Below are 23,979 nucleotides of genomic sequence, written 5' to 3' on the forward strand. Positions count from 1 at the left end.
TTGAAAAAGGTGGTTCTACTGGCATGTATCAAACCATGTCCTTTGAGAAAACTGCTAGTTAGTTTCTCAAATTAAACCTTCTGATGAGACTTCCAAAAACCACTAGTGCAAAACACAGACGTGACACCTATATTGGCATGGGAGGCAAAGAATAAACAAACAGGAACCTGTAGGCAATTTTTATTGACCAACTAAATTAAAATGAGCATATTGAGGGGGGGAAAACAGCTAAAAATAAGATCCAGTCAATTATTATCTGATAAAGGGGAAAATACTTGTATCTATGATCTTAGTTTTTGTTTTGTTTCCATTGTGCTATGTATAAAGGTGACCATTAATACATTTTGTAAAATCTGTGAAAAACTTTTTTAAAATGTTCTTCTTCAGTATTCACAAATTGTTTCTGTTTGTGCACTCTAGAACTATAAATTATCTGAATTAGAAAATAGGAATGTAGTTGTTAATTTTTGTTCTATGTCTCTGGGAAATGCACTCAGCAATCCAGACAATATTTCTGCTTTCTTGTTCCTTCAGCTTGACATAAGCGTAGAACACTCCAAAATGGAACTGGTTATTGAAGGCAAGCACATTCATTTTTACCTAAGGAAAAACATTAAATCAGAACTATCTTTAAAATGATGCATTAAAGAAGAATAGGATTCTTAAGCACTTTACAAACTTAACTAACTATAACGAGGGATCTGCCCACTAAAAGCACGATCAAAATGCAGCAATGTCTGGTTTAATTGTGGCAACTCTTTAACAGATCACAGAAACATCATCCAAGAATTTAGGGCAGGAAATGAATGCTGTCTCCTATGGATATTGCAGAGGAAATTTCAGTAAATGGTTTATAATTGCTTGAGATGGAATTTGGCCATACCATGAGGCTTTAAACCTGCAATCGCACACTTTCAAAGGGTGCCCTGGCATTTGTTTTACTTAGAAAGTGAAGCCTTCTGTTTTGTCTCCTCCAAATATACCAATTATAACAGTGCAGTGTGTCCTAACACAAAGTTGGGTTATTGGGTCAGTATAGACTCAGAAGAAATAGCACTATCTACTGAATGACGACCACCACTCCCTGTCACAGATGAGTAAAATTGTTTTGATAGTAATACATTTAGAGGTGGAACGTCTTACCTCATGTTCAAAAAATGCATCTTCCAGTGTCTTTTCTCCCATACCATTTCCTACCCCTTCAAACATAGCCTTGTATTCCTAGAAGCACAAACCATCACCAATGAGAAATAATATGTTAATTCATCCTATTTATCAAAATCAAACAAACCTTCTCTACATTAAGTAATCTTTCTGTAAATAGGAACCCATGCAGACTGTACTTGATTGTCTAGAATGCATGGACCATGCAAATATGCACTGAAGGAGAAAAATAGTGGCATTTGCCCTTGCTTGTCCTCCCCTTTTCCCTCTGAACTTCACAATTTAAATGAGAGAACTGTAAGGGGTTTGCTATTGCATGAGTACAACTACCCCATTTACTTCAGGACTTCTTCAGTGACTTAGAAACACATTTTCAGAAAGGCAGCCTCCATCTTGTGAATGCAGGTCAAGTAGCTAGAAGCACAAAAATCATGCTTGCATTCACAGTTCGTTTAGCAGATGCAAAATATGGGTGCAATCTGTATGTATTAATTTGTGATGCAACTTGTGTTGTAGAAGGGAGGCTGAACCACAAAATTCACTACAAAGATCTGATAGAACCCTATCTCCCCGCATGCTTTTTTTTTTTTTTTTTTGTGAAAGGAGGGCACCAATGTAGCGCATCTGGTGAAGATGCATTACATCGACAGGAGAGCATCTTCTGCTGACATAGCACAGTGTAGACACCGATCAAGACTGCTGCAAGTAGCATTCGCTTAGTCTCTGTTGCTTCACCCTCCTCACAGAGAACGTTTGTGCGTGCATGTGTGACATGCCTCTCCAGTGACAGTGCAACTTGTGTAGGAGCCATGCTGCCAGTGGACAGGGAGGTCCTATGGGGGCTTGGACCCCTTTTCTGTAAATCCCTATGATCTGTAGGTTTGGAAGAATACAGCCTGCATTTTCATGGCTGCCTAAACCCCTCTTCCCTGAGGTAACAACTGAGAAGCAGCGGTGCCAGTTAGGTGAGGGCTCTAGATGCGGAGGCAGCCCCACACACCAAGGTTTTTGCACTTACTCAAAGTACCATGGGCTGTGGAACTGGAGAGGGATATCCCAATCACTTTTAAGCAGTGATCCTGTGCTAAATCAGAACAGCTGCTGCCGGAGCAGTCTGGAGCATCACTCCAGCTGAGTGGTCACAACACCAGTGAAATTTGTCCCCACCACTGCTCTGTTCAAACAGAGGGGCAACTGGGCTAAATGATGTGGCAGCCCGGCACATGGGGAGCTTGTTTCTGTACAGAGTGCAGAAGAATCCACTGAGAGCTTGACTGCTGGCGGTACTGCCTCATGCAGGTAAAAGAGAGGGGAAACTCTCCGGCTGAGGGAGGCCTGGGTCCCAGGGTCCCTACAGGATGGGGGTGGATACATGGGGACCAGAACTACCTTGGGACAAGGGGGAACCATAATCTGCCAAGAAATGTCAGACTTGTCTTCACTGCCAAAAAATGAACCTGAGTTTCTTGGGACCTTTGTGGTATGGGAACAGTTTTGCTTGTAGGAAGGTATGATTTGGCCCTACTTTCATGTCTCTGTGATGGGCATTTGTACTACACTAATGCAATAACTTCAATGTTCTCAATTTCCTGTACTGAAAGCCTTTGATTCAATATACCGTCATTTTGGATCCTTTGAATTTGATACTTGTGTTGGATACTTGACTTTTTAAAAAATGTTTTCATCTTGTAGTGCAGGGCTTTTCTTGGAAGCCAACATCCTGGAATATTGAAAGACATTTGAAACATCTTACATACTGCATAGTAATCTGCCACACACTTCACTTGCTCATAGTCCTCTGCGTTGGCCAGGAGGTGTAAGCCTTCTGGATAAAGTTTTCCACAAGTTGGATATAGTTTCTCTCTGTCGTCTTTACTCAGCTCCGTGCCAAATGAATTAATGGTGATGATAAAGGCACGTCGGTCTGCTTCAAACTTAATTCATAAAACAAAACAGGTAACAGACTTAATTAGATGTCTTGATTCTAAAAAACAGCATAATAATGAGTGCTAGTGTTTAATGCCATGAGTAGTCCCATTAAAGTCTAACAGGACTACTCAAATCAGTAAGTGCTACACTTGGTAGAAAGTGTTTGCAAGAAGTAGGCCCTATGATTTTTGATACTACGTATTGGATGACTGCTCTATGTCATCTCAAAAGCTTGTCTCTCTCCCCAACAGAAATTCATCCAATAAAAGATATTACCTCGCCCCCCCTTGTCTCTCTAACGAGAAATTAAGAAAGTTAAGCTTTCATTCTATGACTCTTGCACTGATGTCTCATCCCATCCACTGCCCACCCCCTCATTTCCCTACTTCTTGCTTCTCAAAACATTTAATTCTGCAGACTACTGGGAAATCTCTTCCCTTTCCCCCTTGTAGATTTAAGTAACATTGCTCAACACATTTAAACAAAAAAAAAAAAAAAGAGAGATCAAAAGTAGACCGCATTTATTTCAGTAACTTCAGGTCTCTGGAGAGCTGCTATTGAGATTAAAGGTGAAATGGAAAAGTTTAAAAATAATTGCTACATGTGCAGAGGACTTAAAACAACAGATAAGGACGTAGGAGAGGTGAACTGAAACATTTTGCCTGCCAGGTTCTAGCCTCCAGGTTTCTGTGTTTTCTCTGCACTAAATGATTACTAACACCTAAAGCAGAGGGCTATGTTTCTTCTGACAGCTTTAGATGTCAGTTCTATCTACTGCTGCAGGGAAAACTGTAAAATTCATGCCAACATATAGGCCTTGTTTTGCTCCTCTGCACAAGAGAAAATTTCACTTATCACCCTGAGGGATTTAATTCATATTTTAAAGATAAGTGAAAGTTTAAATGATCTTTAAGTTTACCAATTCTTTTACTGACTTGGGACCAAAATAGCTTTTTTTCCTTTCTTCTTTTTTTAAAGCACAGTACCTTTTTAAAAAAAGTTATGGCTCAGCTAATTACTGGGCTTGCTTGAGAATTATCCAGATCAAAATACAGCCAGCATGAGCAGAATTTAGGCAGTGTGAAGTGCTTCCGAGTGTGTGAACTTTCAGAATGCTTTGGTGAGCAGAGAATTACAGTTTTCTATTGAGCAATATAATTTGTTTACATTTTAGCAGTTGCAACATTGTTTTGCAAATTTAAGAACATTCTTAGATCCTGAGCATGGACTAGAACAAGTTCTAACAGTGACCTGATTGCACTGGCATGACTTCAGCATAGGGAAAGAGAATAAACAATGGGGAAATGATTAGAAAATAAGTGTGCATGAAAAGATTTCTGGTTAATAAGTAATAGAGCCAAATCCTACTTGCCTTACTAATGTGAGTAGGCACATCAACTCCAGTAGGTCTACTTTCATAAGTAGAGAAAGCAGGAGGATTTGACCTATAATGTCTATATAGGGTGACGTTTAGCCATTATATCTATAGTATTTTGAGGACAATGTACATTTAAATTATATTTAAATATGGTAACTTTTTTAGTTTGGGGAATGATCATGCAACCCTTTCTTATGGTTATAGTTCCATTGACTGCAGGATGGCTGCACGTTTGAGTAAGGTTTGCAGGGTGAGACCTGAGCATATGTATGAAAGTACGGTATAAATGGCAACTTCTTCTTCATCCGTATAATTAAACTTCTTTATTAGCTGTCTTTATAAAAAGACAGACGTTTCAACACATATCCTTAGATTAGTTTAATGTTATGGGGGCTAATGCTTCTATAAAGAACTCTACACTGATAGCCAGCTGATCTATATGCAAAAATGCTTAGCATGGGCATACTCTTGTTCCCACTGAAGTCACTGGTAAAACTCCCATTGACTTCAACTAGAGCTGGTCGAGAATTTTGTATCTGAATTATTTTCTCATGGAAAATGCTATTTCTGCAAAATGGAAACTTTCCACAAGAAAATCTCAGTTTGTGCAGAAAGTGGAAATAAAATATTTTATTTCGGATCAGACCAACCCAAATAGGAATATTTTGTTTTTTATTCTGTTGTTTCATTCTGAATCAGTTCAATAAAACATTAAATTGCATTTCCATATCAACTCATAGGCCTCCATTCTCTCCAATAGTCTGAGCTCCCTGGAGGACTACATCTCCCATAATGACAGGTTTCAGAGTAGCAGCCGTGTTAGTCTGTATTCGCAAAAAGAAAAGGAGGTCTTGTGGCACCTTAGAGACTAACCAATTTATTTGAGCATAAGCTTTCGTGAACTACAGCTCACTTCATCAGATGCATAATGCTGTAGCTCACGAAAGCTTATGCTCAAATAAATTGGTTAGTCTCTAAGGTGCCACAAGTACTCCATCTCCCACAATGCAACACAGATTTCACTCTAACCAAGCTCTGTATGGCACATCATGGGAAATTGTAGGGCAGTCTCCCTGCCTGGCCGACCATAGATGAAAATGGGGGCATCAAGCTTCTGAGATGCCTTATGGGAGTTGTAATGTAGTATAATGGGAAATGCAGTTGAAAATTATTTTAAACAAAGCACTTGGCTTCATTACAACAAATGAAACATTTCAGTTTTGTGAATGTCAAACTGTTTCATTTGAAAACTGTCAAAACAAAACATTTCAACATTTCTGAATCAGTTATTCTGGAATTTCTGTTCCACAAAAAAATTCAAAATTTCTACTGTGTGCCAATTTGGGGTGAAAACAAATGTGTTGAAATGTCTGGATTTCCTGCAGGATGGAAATTTCAAAAGTCACTCAGTTCTGACTTGGAGAATTAACTTCAAGGGGAGCAGAATTAGACCAACAATAAGCACTTTTGAAAATCAAACCTCTACGACACTGTATTTCTGCCAGTTAATACCCTTTAAAAATCAGTGATTTGAGACCTTCAATATCAAGACCTAATGTCAGGGGGAAAGGTGTTAGAAAAATCTAAATCAGCTTTTTTACTTCCTTATATCAAGTGTATTAACAAATGTAAGAGATCTCCGATACTACTGCACAGGTTGGTAACTCTTCTACTGTGGCAGTTATAGAAAAATACTAACTGAGGCTGACTCCTCTCTTGAAATGGAATGGCTACTTTTGTAAGTAATTGTTGAATTTGGACCTGAAACAAGTGTTTTCATCAGATCCTAGTAAACCAGTTGTCACTCAGAGAAAAGTTGAATGTCAGGCAAAGTAGTTTCACAAATTGGGAAAAGAAGGAAGGAGCAGGAAAAGCACTTTAAATAATTGAGCTAGAAAAGCCTCATGGAATACTTAGATGCGTAAGGTCTGCACTCTTCTTACCTCAAGAACAGGGCACATTATTTCTGCTGTGGTGCCTCCTTGTTTTTCACAGAACTTATAAAAAGCCTCGAGATAAGACTAGGAGAAAAGAGGGAGAAAAAGACACATTTTATATAGAACTTCATTAAGGCCCCAGTCCAGCAAAGCACATAAGCATGTGGGTATTCCAGTTGAAATTGATGGCACTACTTACATACTTAAAGGTAAGCATGTGTTTAAATGCTTTACTAGATTGAGCCTGAAAAATTAAAATGTCTTCCTCTTAAAATGTTAGTAACGTCTAAAGGATGTAATGGACAAATACTGCACTCTCCCTGCTCTCCAAAGAGGGTGCTGAAGGCCTCTGGACTCCAGATCCAATGAACTGCCACTGCACAGGAAGCAAATGGCTGAGGGAAACTCAGCAGTCCAATGCAGAGGAGGGGTTGGGGACAGGTGCTACAGCTGTGAGTCTGTAACTAGGCGGATACATGAGCTAATCTCTGCCCCATGCCTCTCAAAACCCTGAGTTAGGTCACATCAGCCAACAAAGCTACTGCAGCTTGGGGCTGTACAGCACATCCACTGCCACTGGTGAGGAGTCTCACTCCAATTGCCTTGGAACTTTCTCAGCACATGATCTGTTTAGTGAAACCCCTGTGTGCCCGAGAAGTAAACTTTGTGATAGTAAATATTTTTCTGAGTTACATGCTGTTTTTTCTATGATCCCCTCTAAGGGCATTGTTACTATTAAGTTGTGGAAAGACATTTGCTACAACATCACAGAATCTTATTAAAGGAAGCAGTCTCTAGCTCCACATAATAAACAGCTAACCATAAATGGAGGCAACCTATTGAGAATCTGTCTGTGGGGTTCCATGATGGACCCAGGACAATACCATCTGGAGGAAGGGCTAAACAATTCATTGATAAAATTCAGAGCTGACATTAATCTGAAGGCAGGGAATGCGGAAATTTTTAATAATTTAGAAGATATTGAATGATCCCCCAATAATTTGGAGGAGTGAGAAGAGAGGGATATAAAGAGATTTAACAAGGATAATTTAACAAGCATTGCACATAGGATATAAAAATTAAAGCTATATGTTATAAGAAAATGAGTGGCTGGACAGTAGTAATGTGGGAGAATAAAAACCCTGGGTGTAATTGTTGATGAAAATGTAAATATGAATGGTAATAATGCACTGAATATTTAAAAAGCAAATGCAGACTTGGGAGGTATAAATAATACTTGTAAGACCAAATGAATAGTTTTTCCCTTTTGCACTATTACAGGAATATTGCATACAATTTGGGGCATCAGCTGTGAAAGGAAGAAAGAAAATAGCTGAACAAATAGGATACTAAAAGGTTTGAAGAGAATGGATTAGGACGAAAATTTATGGGAATGAAATATGTATAGTCTGGAAATAGCCTGTGATATGATATGGTCCTATGTACTAATTAATATTCGTAAAGCACTGAGAAGATGTAAATCACTATGCTACAGTATCACTGCGTGCTACAGTAAACATCCAATAAGTGCAGAATGAGATACTACAAAGAAGAAATTGTTCTCACAAGCTGCTGTAGCAATGCTACAGACTAGAAAAAGCAGGATTAAAATTAAGCAAAACACTTAGTTTAAATGTAGAGCTGGTTGAAAAAATTAACACACTTCATCAATTTTTCCCTTTTGTCAACATTCAAAAATGTACACTAAAACTTCAAAATTTGAAAAAATTCAATCAACTCTACTGATCATAGACAATGTCAATAATGAACTCTACTAAATGGAATTTAAAGTGGTAGAATCGAAGTAATTAGAAATCTTCAAGTTATTTACCTTTTGTAAATAAGAGAAAGGTTAGTCATGCCAAAAATTGTGGGAGTCTAGAAAACCTATTATGGATGTCTTAAGATCCAACAATGCTGTGATGTTTGGTTGACAACTTAAAATGACTTTTAGTTAATCGTAAGCAAATGGATTAAGACACTAGTTTACACCCACAGCATTTTCATTTTAAAAAATAGAACATGATGATAGTTCTCAAATTCCAGATGTTCTATCATTTTCTTGTGATTTTTTTTCACTTTTATAGGAAGTTCACAGTATAGTATTCTAAGAAGCATTTACCTTGTACAGTTTGTTTCGCATTATTTCAATGTTCATTTCATCCAAGTCATTTTCAGACAAGCAGTCTTGAAAGAAAGGAGCTGAAAGCAGAAATTGTTAAATTACAGAATAAATTCATATGGAGATATGTGAGTATCCCTGACCAGTAGCAATCTACAAACTCTGTGGTAGCGATCAAGGAGTTGTGGTTTCAATAAAAGGTAATTTGAGGGGGAAGTGGGAGGAAAAACAGAAAGGTAAATATGTGAAATCCTCTTAATTTTTCTCTATATGCTGGGATTTTGCTACAAGGGAAATCAATCTAGCTGTCAGTGCCCAAATCTCCAGAGAGCATCAGATGGGGATGCCTAACAGAGTAATTATTTTAAGGCCCTAACCTACTCCCTAGCACTTAGCACAAGTAGTTGGGCTGGGCTTTGGGGAGATTTCCAGAGTGGAATGAAGAGAAGAATCTTCCTTCCCAGGTCATGGAGCTGCTCTGCAGAGGGTACTCCAACCCAATTGGTGGTGTAGCCTCCCTTCCCTAGCCATACCTCTTCCGTGTGTGTTTTTGTATATGGGGAAGGACCAGAGGCTCCATATAACAAAGGATCCTCCAGCCCCAATCTTTCCCCAGTCTATCCCTGCTCTAGCTCCTTTACGCAGGGAATGCCTACAGAGTGGGGCTCAACATAGCACATGGGTGCACACAAAATCCTATCCCACTTTGTGCAGTTGAATAACTTAAAATTACTGTAAGTGTAACTATCAAAGCTATGCCAATTGTTCACCATATTCTTTTGCTTGTATATTATATCCACAACCTCATTCCTTGGTCTGTTTTATCTTTTGATTGTAAACCATTCAATGCAGGGATCGTCTCTTTCTGTGTTTGCACTGTGCCAAGCACAATGGGTGCCCACACGCAGCTGGGGCTTTTGGGCACTGCCATAAAATAAATATTTAATAATAATAACTGGTGCCATTACCAGGGACCTTGGCACCTAAAGAGGCATGGGCAGGAGTTGTCCTAAATGATTCATTTATGGAAACAGCTGTTGGCATATGTTTACAGTACACTTCTGAAATAAGAATTCAACCATTATCAGAGTCCCTTGATATTTCTGAAAGTAAGCTATAAAAATTTGATCTAGAGTAGCATATTTTCTATATGTGACTTCTATTCGGGTTAAATAAAAATTGTTAATCAACTGTCTTATTTTAAAATTGTTTTGTGAAATGCACAAAATACCACTTCAAAACTGCATCTTGTCCTGCAATTCACTTGCCAATTACTCATAGGTTAAATTATCAAATCATATAATATCTGGTGAAACAACTGCTGGTGTGTTCTGAAATGAAATTATCAGGAATATGTGAAGAGGAGCATCTGCAGACAGATCATTACATTTTCATACCTAATGGTGTGTCAACCAAAATTGCATTGAATAGCTCTGCAGGGTTTGGGGCAATGCTGACTGCTTCCATTTGCTCAAAACTGCCCAAAGGGTGGCACTTGGGAACAAGTTCAGCTATGGGTCGCTGATGCAGTGTACCAGTTATCAACAGAATCACGTTGTCAATCATATAGCTGTACCTGAGTTTGAAAAAAAGGTTACAAAACAACATTATTTATTTCTTAAATATAAAAAAAAACCCTACAGACCATAAACCACCAAAGTACTTGCTCTGTTTTCATCTATTCAAATATCAACATCTCATAGACAGAAAAATGGCTGCTAGATAACCTTAATTTTGAACGCTGGTGTTGCTTTGACATATAAATGCTTTTGGACTTGTTCTAAAGAAAGGAGTAAGCATGAATGTATGGTAAGTCTTCTTATGCAGCATTGCAGCCTCAGGATGTGATTCTGATTTAAGATCTACTAATATATTGCATCAAAAGTACATCTGATGAACTAGAAGCTGTTGCTATTTGGGGATACTGCTGTTTCCCATGGGGAACATAAGGATAACTGCAAGTATCTAACGTGCCTGTATTCAAAGTTCCTCTAGAACCACTTCTGCTGATGGAGTTATTCTTTTAAGTGAGCTATCATGACTGGTGGACACTATAACTACAGAGCTCAGGGGAAGATCCTCGCCTCCTGCAGATCCCTCAGCATCCTTGAGACCAGCCCCATGGCTATAGGGATCCTCACAGAGATTTCTTCCCTCTTAGCAGTCTTCTGTGGGTTTACCATGAGAGTGAATGATCTGGACCTTTTCAGTAACTCTGAAATTGAAATGCAAAACCTATCATTCATGGACATCATGTTGCTGTGACCCTGAGGAACTTTGGGGCTGTAACACATGTGGACAGAATAGATTTCCATAGTGTTTTACCTGTGACATTTAAAGAATGGATATTACTCTTCAGTTTTGTTTCGCTGATTCTGAATTTCCTATGCAAATTTTGAAAGGAGATTAAAGGATTTTGGACATGTAGCTTAGTGAAGTGAAAGGTATGTGATGTACTACGAAAGTACTATCCCTACTGCAAAACACCACAGTGTATGCTGATGGGGGAGGGGAATGTGTGCATGCAAAACTGTGAAATGAAAACAGCAATAATTTTTGAACGAAATTCTGTAAAATAAGAATTGTGAATTTTGCATGGTTCTAGTGCATAACTGTCCTAGTGCGGTCTTTCAGAATCACCATGTTTATTAGTCCATGCACAAAATGAACTCAGCAATCTTTATGATGATACTGAGGAAAAAATTAATGATACTTTACTTTTGTGTCAGGAAAAAATATTACTACCCCAAACTAAGCTGGGAAGTCTTGCAAGTTTGTCACAGTCACCATGTATTAAAAGATAAGATAAGAATGTGTACTGAAGTGTTTACTACAGAGAAGAGGTGATTTTGCTAAAGGATCCAAACCAACATAAATCAGGCCTATGTTCTCTCAGTAATATGTTGTTAAAGTCAAGACCAGATCAAATAGCACTTAGATCTTTCAAAAATAAAGCTACTAAGATCTAAACATCTCACTAAAGACCACAGAAATTCATATTTAGATTGCCACCTTGAAACAAGATGCAGAGTTTGCTATCTGGATGGAAATATAGAGTATGTACTCTGCATTAGAACTCCTATCTTCTATATCATTAGTTTCTTCATCTTGCCCCAAAAATCCAAACCCTAATTTAAAAACAATTATCTTTTGAAAAATGTAAATTTCTCCTCCCCATCTCACCTCCTCCACGCCAAACAAGTAATACAACTTTGAAATTGTTAGTTCATGATGTAACAAATAAGAACAGACTTTTATTTAGATTTCTAAACACTGAGTTACACTTTTTAAAAATGGTACAGTATTAAATAAATTTCACTTATTGGCCAGCTGTGTGTAAATTGCGAGAACAAGAAATTTACCCTGACTTACTTTGAATAATGTGGCAATTGAAATAAAGAGGTAACTTAACTTACGTGATAAAGTTCAAAAACGTGGCAAGTGGCTCAAAGGCATGGTTTCTAAAGTATTGAAATTCTGTGAGTAATTTGTCTTTCAGTTTGTCATCAATGGTGGAAATGGTGAGAGGGCCAGTTTCATTGGCCAAGAAGTTGCCATAGTCTGTGGTCTGTAGATGTAATTTCAAGTCTACAAATAGATTCAGAAAAGACCATGAGGATAAACTGTCACAACACTAGAAATAGAACCAACTGGAATAACTTTACATATTTCGGTGTTTTTACCCTATATTTCCATATTAAGACTTGATCATCTTCCAGTGAAGTCAAAGGGAATTTTGTCATTATCTTCATTTAGAGCAAGTGCAGGGCTAGCACAGATTTGCACCTTCCTTTCCTAACCAGGCTTTTTTACATATTATAGGAGATGCAAATTGTACGTAGCTCCTCAGAGGTTGTATTAGGGCAGGGCTGCCGTAATCTCCATAGAGTCCCACCAGTGACACTGCAGTGGTGATGGGGTGAAACAGCACATTCTCCCACCTGCTCTATCTCACCTCTTCTCCAGTCAGCTTTATTCACTACCCACTTCCTAAGCGTGCTGTTGCACCACCGTAACCTGCCTCCAGTTGACTGTCTGGCCCCAGAGCTCCTAATTTATGTGGGTAGAAGCTGGGATAAATCAGGAGTGAATTTGGCCCTATAACTTTATTAGAGAATTCTTCCATTGTTCAGATTGATTATTTATATCTCCAGGAGGACTATGGTCCTATATATATGAAGATATATCAACACTCAGATGTATACTTGTAATGGTACTGCTTAGCCCAGAAACAGGCTCCAGCCAAGTTCTGTACAGCACAGCTCAAGAAAAGTCACTCTGATGCTCTTCTGACATTTGGGCCCTGACATTTGGACTTTTCTAACTTCTGCTGTTAGCAACTCCAAAGGGCTATTCTAGAAGCTGGGTCATAGACATAGGAAAATCCTGTCCATGCTTCCTGCACTGGGAGGGTCTGCGGAAGTCACTACAGAAACCCTATGCCACCAAAGGATTCCCAATATGAGTTCCCTTAACTATTGTCCCCTGGCTTTATGACCATTTTCCAATACTGATGGTAGAACAAGGGATTTGGATTTATTTTTAGTATTCAGACCTGTTCAGCATTCATTCCATTTAAAAAAGAAAAAGCCACTGACATATTCTAAAATAATAGCTTCATATGCTCTAGTGGCACTATTGTAAGTGATAGAGTTTGGGATAATATGTTTTTTGTGATTCACAATTATTACATTTACAAATGAATTCCGAAGTGGCAGTTAGCAAAAAGTAGTAGACTTGCTATAGTGCCTTGATAACAAAGCCTTTCTGAATACTGTACAAATGTTCTGTTGCGCTCAATAACAGACACAGAGTAACCACCCGACTGGGCCCATTATAGTGATCACATTCAACACACTCCTTTTGTCAAACTAACTCACTCCAGTTAGTACCTGTGCATCTGCTAGTGTTTCTCTAGGTCTTCCTGCACCAGACTGAATGCTGCCAGTATTAACTAATTCCTTATGAAGGAAATCATGTTAAACAAGTCTTTACAATATTAAACACAAGATTCTGTTGACAAAACATTTGTAAAGGTTATGTCCTTTCAAGCACATAGACAATGGAGTCAGATAACTGGAAGTATCCAGAGTGGTGCAGTACAGGTTTCTTTTCTAACTGAAAAAATACTCAGCTTAATCTCGCTAGATCAAGGAAAAATATAAGCACGATAAAACAATCCGACATAAATATAATTATGCTTAAAAACAAGTCTAAATATATTAAAAATCTTTTTATACTCACCCATATTTTGTATCACATACCTACATTTTCTATGAAGATGAAAAGTGATAATTTAGCTTTCTTTCTTTTTTTAAATATATCAAACTAATATGTAGAGGTTAGAGTACATTACTGCGTCATCAGAGAGGAATAGGAGTCAAGCTTCCTGTGATCTATTTCCAACTGTGCCACTGACTCATTTGCCTTGATTTACTCCTCACAAATGCACTCCTAGCATCTTGGGATACAGCTACTCTACATTGTATTCCACTGAATGCATCTGATGACGTGAGCTGTAGCTCACGAAAGCTTACGCTCAAATAAATTTGTTAGTCTCTACAGTGCCACTAGTACTCCTTTTCTTTTTGCAAATACAGACTAACACGGCTGCTACTCTGAAACCAGACACTCTTAAGGGGCCTTCCTCTCTGGAGTGAGGTGGCTAGTCAATCCATACTGCATAATCCAGACACCAGTCTCAAGTATCAAGCTCTGCAAAGAGCTGTTAACATGCTCCCCTGATAAGATCATCAGAATATGTATTGTATGCAGTGTTGTAGCCATGTTAGTCCCAGGATATTAAAGAGACAAGGTGAGTGAAGTAATATTTTTTATTGGACCAACTTCTGTTGGTGAGAGAGACAAGCTTTTGAGCTTACACAGAGCTCTTCAGGTCTGGGAAACTAAGAAGTGTCAGGTTTCAGAGTAACAGCCGTGTTAGTCTGTATTCGCAAAAAGAAAAGGAGTACTTGTGGCATCTTAGAGACTAACCAATTTATTTGAGCATGAGCTTTCGTGAGCTACAGCTCACTTCATCAGATCTAAATACAAGGTTTGAACAGAATGTTTAGCGTAAGTAATTATCACATATTTCAAGGTGAAGTGGCCTCTTAACACCCCATCAGTCATAGGGAGGAAAGGGGAGGGGAGAAGCTGCTGGGGGAGTTGTTAGTGGGTTACAGATTGCTGCAATAAACCATAAATCCAGTGTTTCTAATTAGTCCATGATTTTCGGTGTCTAGCAAAGTTATGAATGTAAACTCTCAGGCTTGTCTTTTGAAAGTGTTGTGAAGGTTTCCTTTGAGGAGCAGGACTGATAGGTCAGATATAGAGTCATCACTTTTGCTACAAGTGTTCGCCTACAGGCGATAGGGTGTTTTTGGCTATGACTACACTAGAGACCTAATAGCAGCACAGCTGCACTGCTGCAGCTGCACCACTGTAAGGTCTCCCATGTAGCCGCTCTATGTCAACAGCAGAGAGCTCTCCTGTCAGCATAATTAAACTATCCCAATGAGTGGCAGTAGTTATGCTGGTGGGAGAGTGTCTCCTGCTGACATAGCACTGTCCACACGGGCATTGCTGTCAGTGAAACTTACGTCTGTCTGGGTTTTTTTAACCACACCCCGACCAACAAGTTTTACTGACAAAAGTACTAGTGTAGACATAGTCTTTGCCTTCTATCATTTTCCTGTAAGAGTTCATTAAAGAGTGTAGTGATTGTCTGGTTTCTCTCACATCATTGCTATTGGAGCATTTAGTGCATTGGATAAGGTACATCACAGGTTGTGACAAGGATGGTTAGGACTCATGGATTGTCAAAGGTGTGTTGTGGTGGGAGGGTGTTGCAGTGAAGATATGTTTGCAGGTTTTGCATCTGTTGTTCTGGCAGGGTTTGGTGCTGCTTTTGAGGTAGTGTGTTCTGGTCTATGGGGAGCTTGCTTCTGATGATTAGCTTGGAGAGGTAAGGGAGTTGTTTGAAGGGCAGAAAGACTTTTTTCAGGATGGGGTCCCTGTCAAGTAATGGTTGTAGTTGTAGAATATGTATTGAGCTAACTGGGAAAGAAAATTCCACCTGTGACCAGCTTGTATTATCTGCCCCATCACTGCTGACTGAGTTTGGCCTCATCACACATGCCAAAGATGAAGAAACTCTGAAAAATTATTGAAGTAACAAACCTATTAAATAGATCCCTGCTCCTCTTGCTGGTAAAAGCCAGAGAACAGTAGCTATGCCCACTACTAATGGAAATAGTGACTCCTTCAGAGAAGCACATTAACCAAATTACTTGAAAAAATTACATCGTTCATCCAATCCTCAAGAAGCCAACGCTTGACCCTGAGGAGCTCTCCACTATTGTCCAGTCTCCAACTTCCAGTTCCTGGTCAAAATAATTGAGCCAGTAGTAACCACCAAGCTCCAACAATACGTGACATCAGCCAACATCTTTGTTGCCTCACAATCAATGTTCAGACTGGGGAGAGCAAGGAGACTGCTCTCACAACATTAAAAGACTGTCTCCTCATGGCCATGGACACAAGGTGTCAGTGCCCATACTGCTGGACATCCCTTCAGCTTTGACACAGTGGACCCAAAGTATTACTAATACACCTACATGATATAACAGGAGTAAATGGCCCATCACTACAGAGACTCCAATCATTCCACTCCAGCAGAACTCAGAGTGATGATGAGTAACTGCTCCTTCTTCTAAAACCCCTCACCTGCAGGATCCCATGGGAACCCACATCATTTATTCCTTTCAGTATCTACATGAGACCGTTGGGGGAGAGAGAGAGAGGGAGATGCCATGCCTTTAGCTGCCAATAAGTTTCCACCATAAGTGATGCTCACAGTTCAAACACCTGTTTTTATTTTCATACCTCTTGCAACCTCCCACCTCCCCCCAAAAACCGGTGCCTCAAGCAGAGTTTAACCCCGTAAAGAAAGAAGTGTCAGACTCCACAAAGTCCACAAGGGACTTTGCTATTGCTATCGATTTTTATGCTGAAGGCACTCATATGCTATGGTGACGGTGAGCAGTATAAAACTCTAAGATAGCTAGGGACAGCAAAGGTAGTAGCATTTCCTTCCTATGGAGGTCTACCTTCAGCTGCAGCTGGGACTCCATCGAAGAGGATTCCCTGGGAACTGCTCCCAAAAAGCACTGAATCAGCCCATCTGTTTATCTTCTGTATTTTATATTGCCCCCACTACTGTAGCATCTGAGCACCTCACACACTTGAATGTGTTTGTTGTCCCAACTCCCTTGTGAGATCGGAAAGTGCTATTATCCCTATTTTACAGATGGGGAACTGAGGTACATACTGAGTGATATGCTCAAGGTCACACAGGAAGTCTGTGGTGGAGCAAGAAATTGAACCAGGTCTCCTGAGTCCTAGGATAGCAATCTAACCACTGAAACGCCCTTCATCTCTCTACCATATCTCCCAGTGCTTTGTCCCTGCATCATGCCTTATGGACATCATCTAGCTCTGGCTGGACTTTCCACTGCTAGGGTCACAGCCTATATTGGGACAGGTAAGGGCCTACTTAGAGGGCCTACTCTCACTGATGTTAATGGTGGCAGAACTGGGCCTCTAATTCTTCTGTGACTTAGCTACCTATCTAAGAAATAAGAAATTAGTATTATCCTCTTTTCACATAGGTGTTATGAGGGTAAAATATTGAGGGTGAGACCCTCACCAATGTGCCAGCTCCTAACTTTGTGTAAAAGGGCCAGAATGGCATATGGGGACCCTAAAAGCCCCAGCTGAGGCTGAAAGAGGATTTCCCTCAGCACAGGTACTGTGGAGACAACCATAAGGCTTCCTTTCAATAACCCCATCACAGGTCCTGATGTATGGACTGTGTTGTGGGCAGGGAAGCAGTACACTGATGCAGAGATTCCTGGCTGTGTGGCAGCCCCTCAAAAATTGCAGTAACTTAGACAGGAGGCCTCTCCTGCACTTGGAGCAGCCCATGACCCCCCATATTAGCCCCTTCTCCCTCTGGGCTGAGTATTCACTGCCACTCTTGACTCATCCTAAGATTTTCAAGGAAGTGCAAAGTTCTAACCTATAGTCTTGTAGTTATTATTATTAGGATATAGTGCATGTAAATCAGGGGTGGGCAAAATACAGCCCGCGGGCCTGATCCAGCCCATCTAACATTTCTGTCCAGCCCGCCAGGTTCTTTGGCTGCCCCCTCGCAATCTCTGGGCCACTAAAAGTTCCGCAGTGCAGCGGGGCACTCAGGCAGGCTGCGTGCCTGCCGTGGCCCCACGCAACTCCCGGAAGTGACTGGCTACTACTGGCATGTCTCTGCGTGCCTCTGGCTGGGGGGAAGGGGGAGACAGCTCTGCGCACTGCCCCCACCCCCAGCACCATCCTCACAGCTCCCATTGGCCGGAAACCAGCGAATGGGAACTGTGGGGGTGGTGCTTGCAGGCGCAGGCACAGGCAGCGCACAGAGACCTGCTACCCCCTCCCCACAAGGGGCACGCAGAGACTGCCAGCAGCAGATAGCTGCAGCTGCTTCCAGGAGGGGACACAGTAGGCAAGTAAGCAGTCTGTCTGAGCCCTGCTGCACCGCCGGCCAGGAGCCACCTGTGGTATGTGCCTTCCGGCCAGAGCCTCCACCTCGCACCACCTCCTGCACCCTAACCCCCTTCCCCAGGTCAGAACCCCCTCCTGCAACCTCCCAGACCCTGCACCACAACCCCCTGCCCCAGCCCAGAGCCCTCTCCTGCACCAAACTTCCTCCCAGACCCCACACCTCCTCCATTAATATAGTAGAAATGTGCGGCCTGTGACAATTTACCAAAATTTGTGGAGTGGCGAAAATTATTGCCCACACCTAATGTAAATAGTAATGGGTGTAATTCTGACACTCTGGTTTTGGTTGTCACTGTTAAATTTGGGGTATAAGAGGGAATCTAGTATTATTTTTTTAAATTGCCAAATGCTACTAAGGAAGAAAACACTGAAGAGTTAAATGGGGAGAATACAATTATACAAAAGCCCATGACAGCAGGGGGATTGCTACAGACTACGGCTCTAATGTGTGTGGATTCTAAAGTAAAGTTAAAATTAGGAAGCAAGATTTAAAAAAAAAAGCCTCATTAGAATTAATTTATACTGCAAAGCTCATTTAGAGAAGGATCTTGGCTTCTTACACTTATCTGTCTGTAAAACATCATGAACACATACAGTACTTTTGAAAGGCAGATACATTTTTAATAATTGTTTTCTCTTTAACAATATCTTAATTTTTAAATGAACCAGAATTTCTTTAGTGTTGTTTCTGTTTTTCCAGAACCCCATTAAGTATTTTCTTGAATGATCACTTTTTGAAAAGATGGGGTATTTTTTTAAATGTATGAAAAATAAGATTTTTCACAAAGTGAGGAATTTCTTCACTCTTTGAGAAAACAGCTATGGAGCAAATTTATACTCTGAGGAGACTCAGGGAACATCACCTGTTTGTCTCCTGGAGAGCACAGAAGACATAAAGGAAGAAAGATCACTGTGTTTAATAACTCAGTCACTCTGTCAGTTATTTCTCTCAGCATTTTGAAGTAGAGCTTGTACATTCATTGAGCAGGAGATATTTGTTTCATGGAAATTACCTGCTGTAGCTGGAATATATCTGTAGAACTGATAAGTTCCTTAGGCCATATTCACTAGTACAGAAAGGTTACAGGAACTGGTCACACTTCCAGGCTATTGTAAGATCCACTAGTCCAGCCTTGTAAGGAGGGAGGGATGAGTGTTGTGGGCAAGTTTGAGCTTCCTACCGATTCTGCTACCATCACTGCAGAAGCAAAGCTGCTAATTTTCCAGACACAATGAACTTGCATTTCTAGTCATTATGCTGATAATTTTACCTAATACAATTCCTAAGTGTAAAAGATTTTGGTTAAATAATTGCTGTTATTACTCTCAGATACAGAAGAAAGTCTGTGTTCATTTACTTGCAAAAGAAGTTTTCTGCTTGTAAGTTGTTTTTTCAGAAATGCCTGGAGAAGGATCATCTCCTTATCTATTCTCACAAATCTGCATGATCTAGTCTGTGGCCAGTCTTACCCGCAGAAAAGCTGCTTTGGAAACAACTGCATGTTCCCGTCTCCTCTGCAACAAAGTCACCTTCACAAAAGCCTTTCTTCGTTTAATAGTAATACAACTTTATCTCCCTAAAACCCAGGTTTTCCCCCTGTAAATGGAAACTCTCTTAATGATCTAAAAACCATGCAGTAACACAGTCCTAAATCCTATGGGAAAATCCTATGGATTTAGTACCAGATGATAAGCTTTTTCCAGGTTTTTGTGAACCATCCTATACAGATATATAATTCTGTGTAGTATGGTGAAAAAACTGTAAGTAGGGTATCAATCCCTTTGAAAATCTCAACCTATAGATTCATTGAGTAACTTCTATAGAACCATATTGACTTCACTCCTATTAAATAGGATGAGGAGTAATGGTCTCAAGTTGCAGTGGGGGAGGTTTAGGTTGGATATTTGGAAAAACTTTTTCACTAGGAGGGTGGTGAAACACTGGAATGCGTTACCTAGGGAGGTGGTGGAATCTCCTTCCTTAGAAGTTTTTAAGGTCAGGCTTGACAAAGCCCTGGCTGGGATGATTTTGCTGGGGATTGGTCCTGCTTTGAGCAGGGGGTTGGACTAGATGACCTCCTGAGGTCCCTTCCAACCCTGATATTCTATGATTCTATGATTCTATATTCTCTAGCACGTTTCCAAAAGGGAAAAACAGGATTACTACTTGCTTTCAATTACATTATCCCTTATCATCTTTCTTTTTCTCACCTTTCTCTTTTTTAACTTTCATCAGTGATCTAGCCAACAGTATTTGTCTCTCGATAAGGTAAACGAACAGACTCACCTTCCAGTGTTTCACACTGCACTAGGTTGATGTAGTCTGCATTCGTCAAGATCCCAGCTTTAAAACCTCGGACCAGCCCCTCCAGGTAGCCATGGTCCACATTGAAGTAAAACTCTGAGTACCCCAGCATGGTGATGAAGAGGGCTTAATCTCTGTGCTGTTTTGTGGAAGTGACAGCCTTGAGTACTAAGTCTTGTGCTTCTCTTTTGAAGGTGATGACGAATAGTCACTAATTTCCAGTCAGCTCGTGGTTGGATTTTCTGACTTGTTTCTTCCTGTTTATTGCTCCCAATGTAGTTTGGCTACACTTTGCTTGATGCTTACAAAACACCAGCTAATCAGCCAGACAACAAATCTAACTCCTTCCTGTCAGAATCAGAGCTGGGATCTGCTATGGGCTAAGGAGAGACAGAAGAAGGGGCAAAGGATTTAACCACTTTTTACATAAAGTGATTTGGAGCTGGACTTAGAATGTACAATTAAACTTGAATTGGATTTTTATACTTCTTGAATATATTAGGGTCAGGTTTTTTTAGGTCATCTCTGATCAGATATTGAACAATGATTGCACTCAATTGCCTGAATGCAGATGCTGCTAATCAAGAAACTCATATAATTTGTAAATGTCTGGTTTTTACAAAAGAAAAAATTGTCATTTGCACTCCTGTGTAGAAAGCAATGTGTAAAAAATGCAAGATTACTACCCTGATGTCCTACCTCATCCTGAAGTGTGATGGGGTATACAAAGCCTGCATTGGTGAGGAAAGGGTTAATGACCTTCTTTGGGCTTAATCAGTCCTGCCCTGCTACACCTGCGGTAGGTTTCAGGCTTGGAGAGAGTAGTTAAAAGGGAAGAACACAACTTAGCTGGGGGCTGACTGGGAAGAAGATCAAATCTCCAGCTCTCACTCAGAGAGAGAAGCCTGTCTGGGTTCAGGAAATGTGAGAGACACTGCTGCCTTCCAGAGCCTCCCTAAAGGAAGTAAGGCCTGGCATGTCATTATTGTCTCTTACCTGTGCCTGGCTTGTTCATGTGTGGTAAGACTGTGACAGCCAGATAAACACTATCTGCCCAAGACCTTGATAGTTGTTTGTCCCGACACCTGGAGTGACTTACCTTACAATACTTCTTGATTTTTTTCCCCATCAGTCCTTCCCTCTGGCTGATTCTGTCACAGTCCAGGAGAACAGAATGCAAAAATTGAGACAAATACTGAATACTTCTGGTGTGTACTAAGAGATGGAGTCAGCACCTCATCCCTCTTTGTGTCAGGCCTGATCCAGAACACACTGACTTCAATGAGAATCTTTCCATTGATTTCAATGGGCATTGGATCAGGCCCAAACATTCCAGCCAAGAAAGGATCCTCAGCGAAGTTCCTGACCTTCATAGGCCTTGGGAATGAGCATCTAGAGGTCACCTCCAAGATACGACTTCCCCAAAACTGTGTCAGGATACTCAAGCTCTGGTCATTCAAATGTCAAAGTACCTTATTAAAATACAGATCTTACAAGAACAATCTCATTGATGTAAATTCAATGGTCTTTTTAGGCTTCCCCCTTTTGATTTGGACTCAAAATAAAATTTCAAATTGTGTGAACTTGATCAGTAATGTGTTAAGCTTAATTGATATAAGAATGATGACTGTCTGACTTCGTCATTTCCTGTGGTGTTTCACAGCTGCTGTTGAAAGGCATTTTCTAAAATTAAAATGTGTATGTGCTAATTATCATCAAATTGATCTCTTGGATCAGAAGTGGCTGCACACTTGGCCTTAAGCTAAAAAAGGGGAGGAAAAGGACTTTAATGCCTGTTAGGTGAGACTTGTGTGTATACTTGATTAGTGCTCAGCTGCATTGAGATCAGGTGCATAGCACCTCCCTTGTGGTGTCAGGGAGAGGGTTAAGCCAACAGCAAAAACTACAATAGCTGTCTGCCCTCTGCATTTAAACACTCAGCTTCATTTTCAGCGCTTTGAATGGCTTCAATGTAGTATATAAATTGAACATAGGCTGTGATCAATTACATTGAAATGTGGCTGTAGTCAGAAAAGTAACTATCTAAGATGGCACTCTCTTGGGCAGCACCTCTTCCCTGTGAGCCAGATGCTAAAGGGCCTCAATCTGATCTCCAATTTTGTGTCTATAACAGGGATCGGCAAATGATTATATTTACATCTCTACCACCTAATATGTTTGATGTTTAAATGGTGTGTCCTTTCACCTGCAATTGGTTGTAGACCAGGGATCTGCAATCTTTGGCACGCAGCCTGTCAGGGAAATCCACTGGCAGGATGGGGCGGTTTGTTTACCTACAGCGTCCACACGTTCAGCCGATCGCAGCTCCCACTGTCCGCGGTTCACCGTTCCAGGCCAATGGGGGCTGCGGGAAGCGGCAGCCAGCACATCCCTCGGTCCGTGCTGCTTCCCGTAGCCCCCATTGGACTCGAATGGCGATTTCTTGAAAATCAAAATGTGTTTTGGGTCAAGTTTGTAAGCAGAGCTCATCCAACTATGGAAGAGAGAGATAGATCTGTTCTGTCTTGTACATATTAAAAAAACAACCCCCACATCCACCCACAGGCAAATTGAGAAAAGTGGATATGTCACTGAAAGAAAATACTTGTCCTTCCCGCTATCATCCTTACAGCACTTTAAATTTAACCTTTCAAAGGAGAGCTGTCATAGAAAAGCCGCTTTGAGGTGCAATGTGAGATGCAGGGTAACTAGGTGCTACCTATCTATTGTGGGATGTTCTGTAGTGCTCTCACCACTGTATCTAATCACTTACAGGTATTGCAGTGGCTGTCTAAACAATACTCTTCACTTAGGCAAATACAATGAGTTTCTAATACTTACTACAGGACAGCCTGCCTTTCATTTTTATAGGCAATGTCTGTACAGATGCAAATCTCTTTAGTGTCTCTGGAAACCACGTGTAACATTTTGTCAGTCCTTTTTCGCTCTGTCCTAAACTTTCTTTAGGTTGAACATCATTATATGTCTAAAGCATAGATGCCAGCTTCCTCATTTCCCCAGGGGTGCTCGACCCCCTCCCTGCCCCAGGCCCTGCCCCCACTTCACCCTTTCCCCAAAGGCCCCTCCGACACTCCACCCCCACTCCACCTCTTTCTGCCCCATTCCACACCTCCCCAAGTGCATCCTGTGCTCGCACCACCCCTTGCCCCCAGCGCCTCTTACAAGCCACTGAACAGCTGATCTGCAGCAGGCAGGAGGCACTGGGAAAGAGGGGGAGGAGCTGATCCATGGGGCCATTGGTGGGTGCTGAGCACCCACTAATTTTTTTCCATGGATGCTCCAGCCCTGGAGCACCCACGGAATCGGCGCGTATGGTCTAAAGGAGTGGGAAATCACTTGGCAAATCTTTCAATGCTAATTCCACAAAACAAAATAAAACTCACAAACTTCGTGAAGGCTTGGCTTTCTATCATGTATGCTTATGTATGTGATAGTGCTGTGCAAATATATTATCATACTATCAGTGTTGAAGGGTCACTTTCTCATGTGATACTTCTTACTG

At 40.7% G+C, this 23,979-nt stretch overlaps 1 protein-coding gene across 1 annotated transcript; it reads right to left on the reverse strand.

The window, feature by feature from the left end:
• Positions 1–176: 176 nt before the first annotated feature.
• Positions 177–20,614, reverse strand: ATP6V0D2 (ATPase H+ transporting V0 subunit d2). Its single transcript, XM_077808937.1, has 8 exons — positions 20,439–20,614; positions 11,947–12,118; positions 9,928–10,106; positions 8,531–8,610; positions 6,415–6,492; positions 2,922–3,098; positions 1,144–1,221; positions 177–600 (listed from the first exon to the last, which is right to left on the reverse strand). Exons 1-8 carry the CDS (start codon positions 20,566–20,568, stop codon positions 439–441), a joined length of 1,056 nt encoding a protein of 351 aa, XP_077665063.1. The 5' UTR covers positions 20,569–20,614; the 3' UTR covers positions 177–438.
• Between the last annotated feature and the right edge of the window lie 3,365 nt (positions 20,615–23,979).

Source organism: Eretmochelys imbricata, chromosome 2 (genome assembly GCF_965152235.1).
Source record: "Eretmochelys imbricata isolate rEreImb1 chromosome 2, rEreImb1.hap1, whole genome shotgun sequence".
Classification (NCBI taxonomy): Eukaryota; Metazoa; Chordata; order Testudines; family Cheloniidae; genus Eretmochelys; species Eretmochelys imbricata.

What these genes read in the sequence shown, in the direction of transcription:
- ATP6V0D2 (XM_077808937.1), bottom strand. Translation starts at nt 20,568, where the DNA reads ATGCTGGGGTACTCAGAGTTTTACTTCAATGTGGACCATGGCTACCTG. An exon ending in GCAGTGTGAAACACTGGAAG is followed by an intron (nt 12,119 to 20,438) that starts GTGAGTCTGTTC and finishes ATCTATTTGTAG; the next exon opens with ACTTGAAATTACATCTACAG. An exon ending in TAATGTGCCCTGTTCTTGAG is followed by an intron (nt 3,099 to 6,414) that starts GTAAGAAGAGTG and finishes TTATGAATTAAG; the next exon opens with TTTGAAGCAGACCGACGTGC.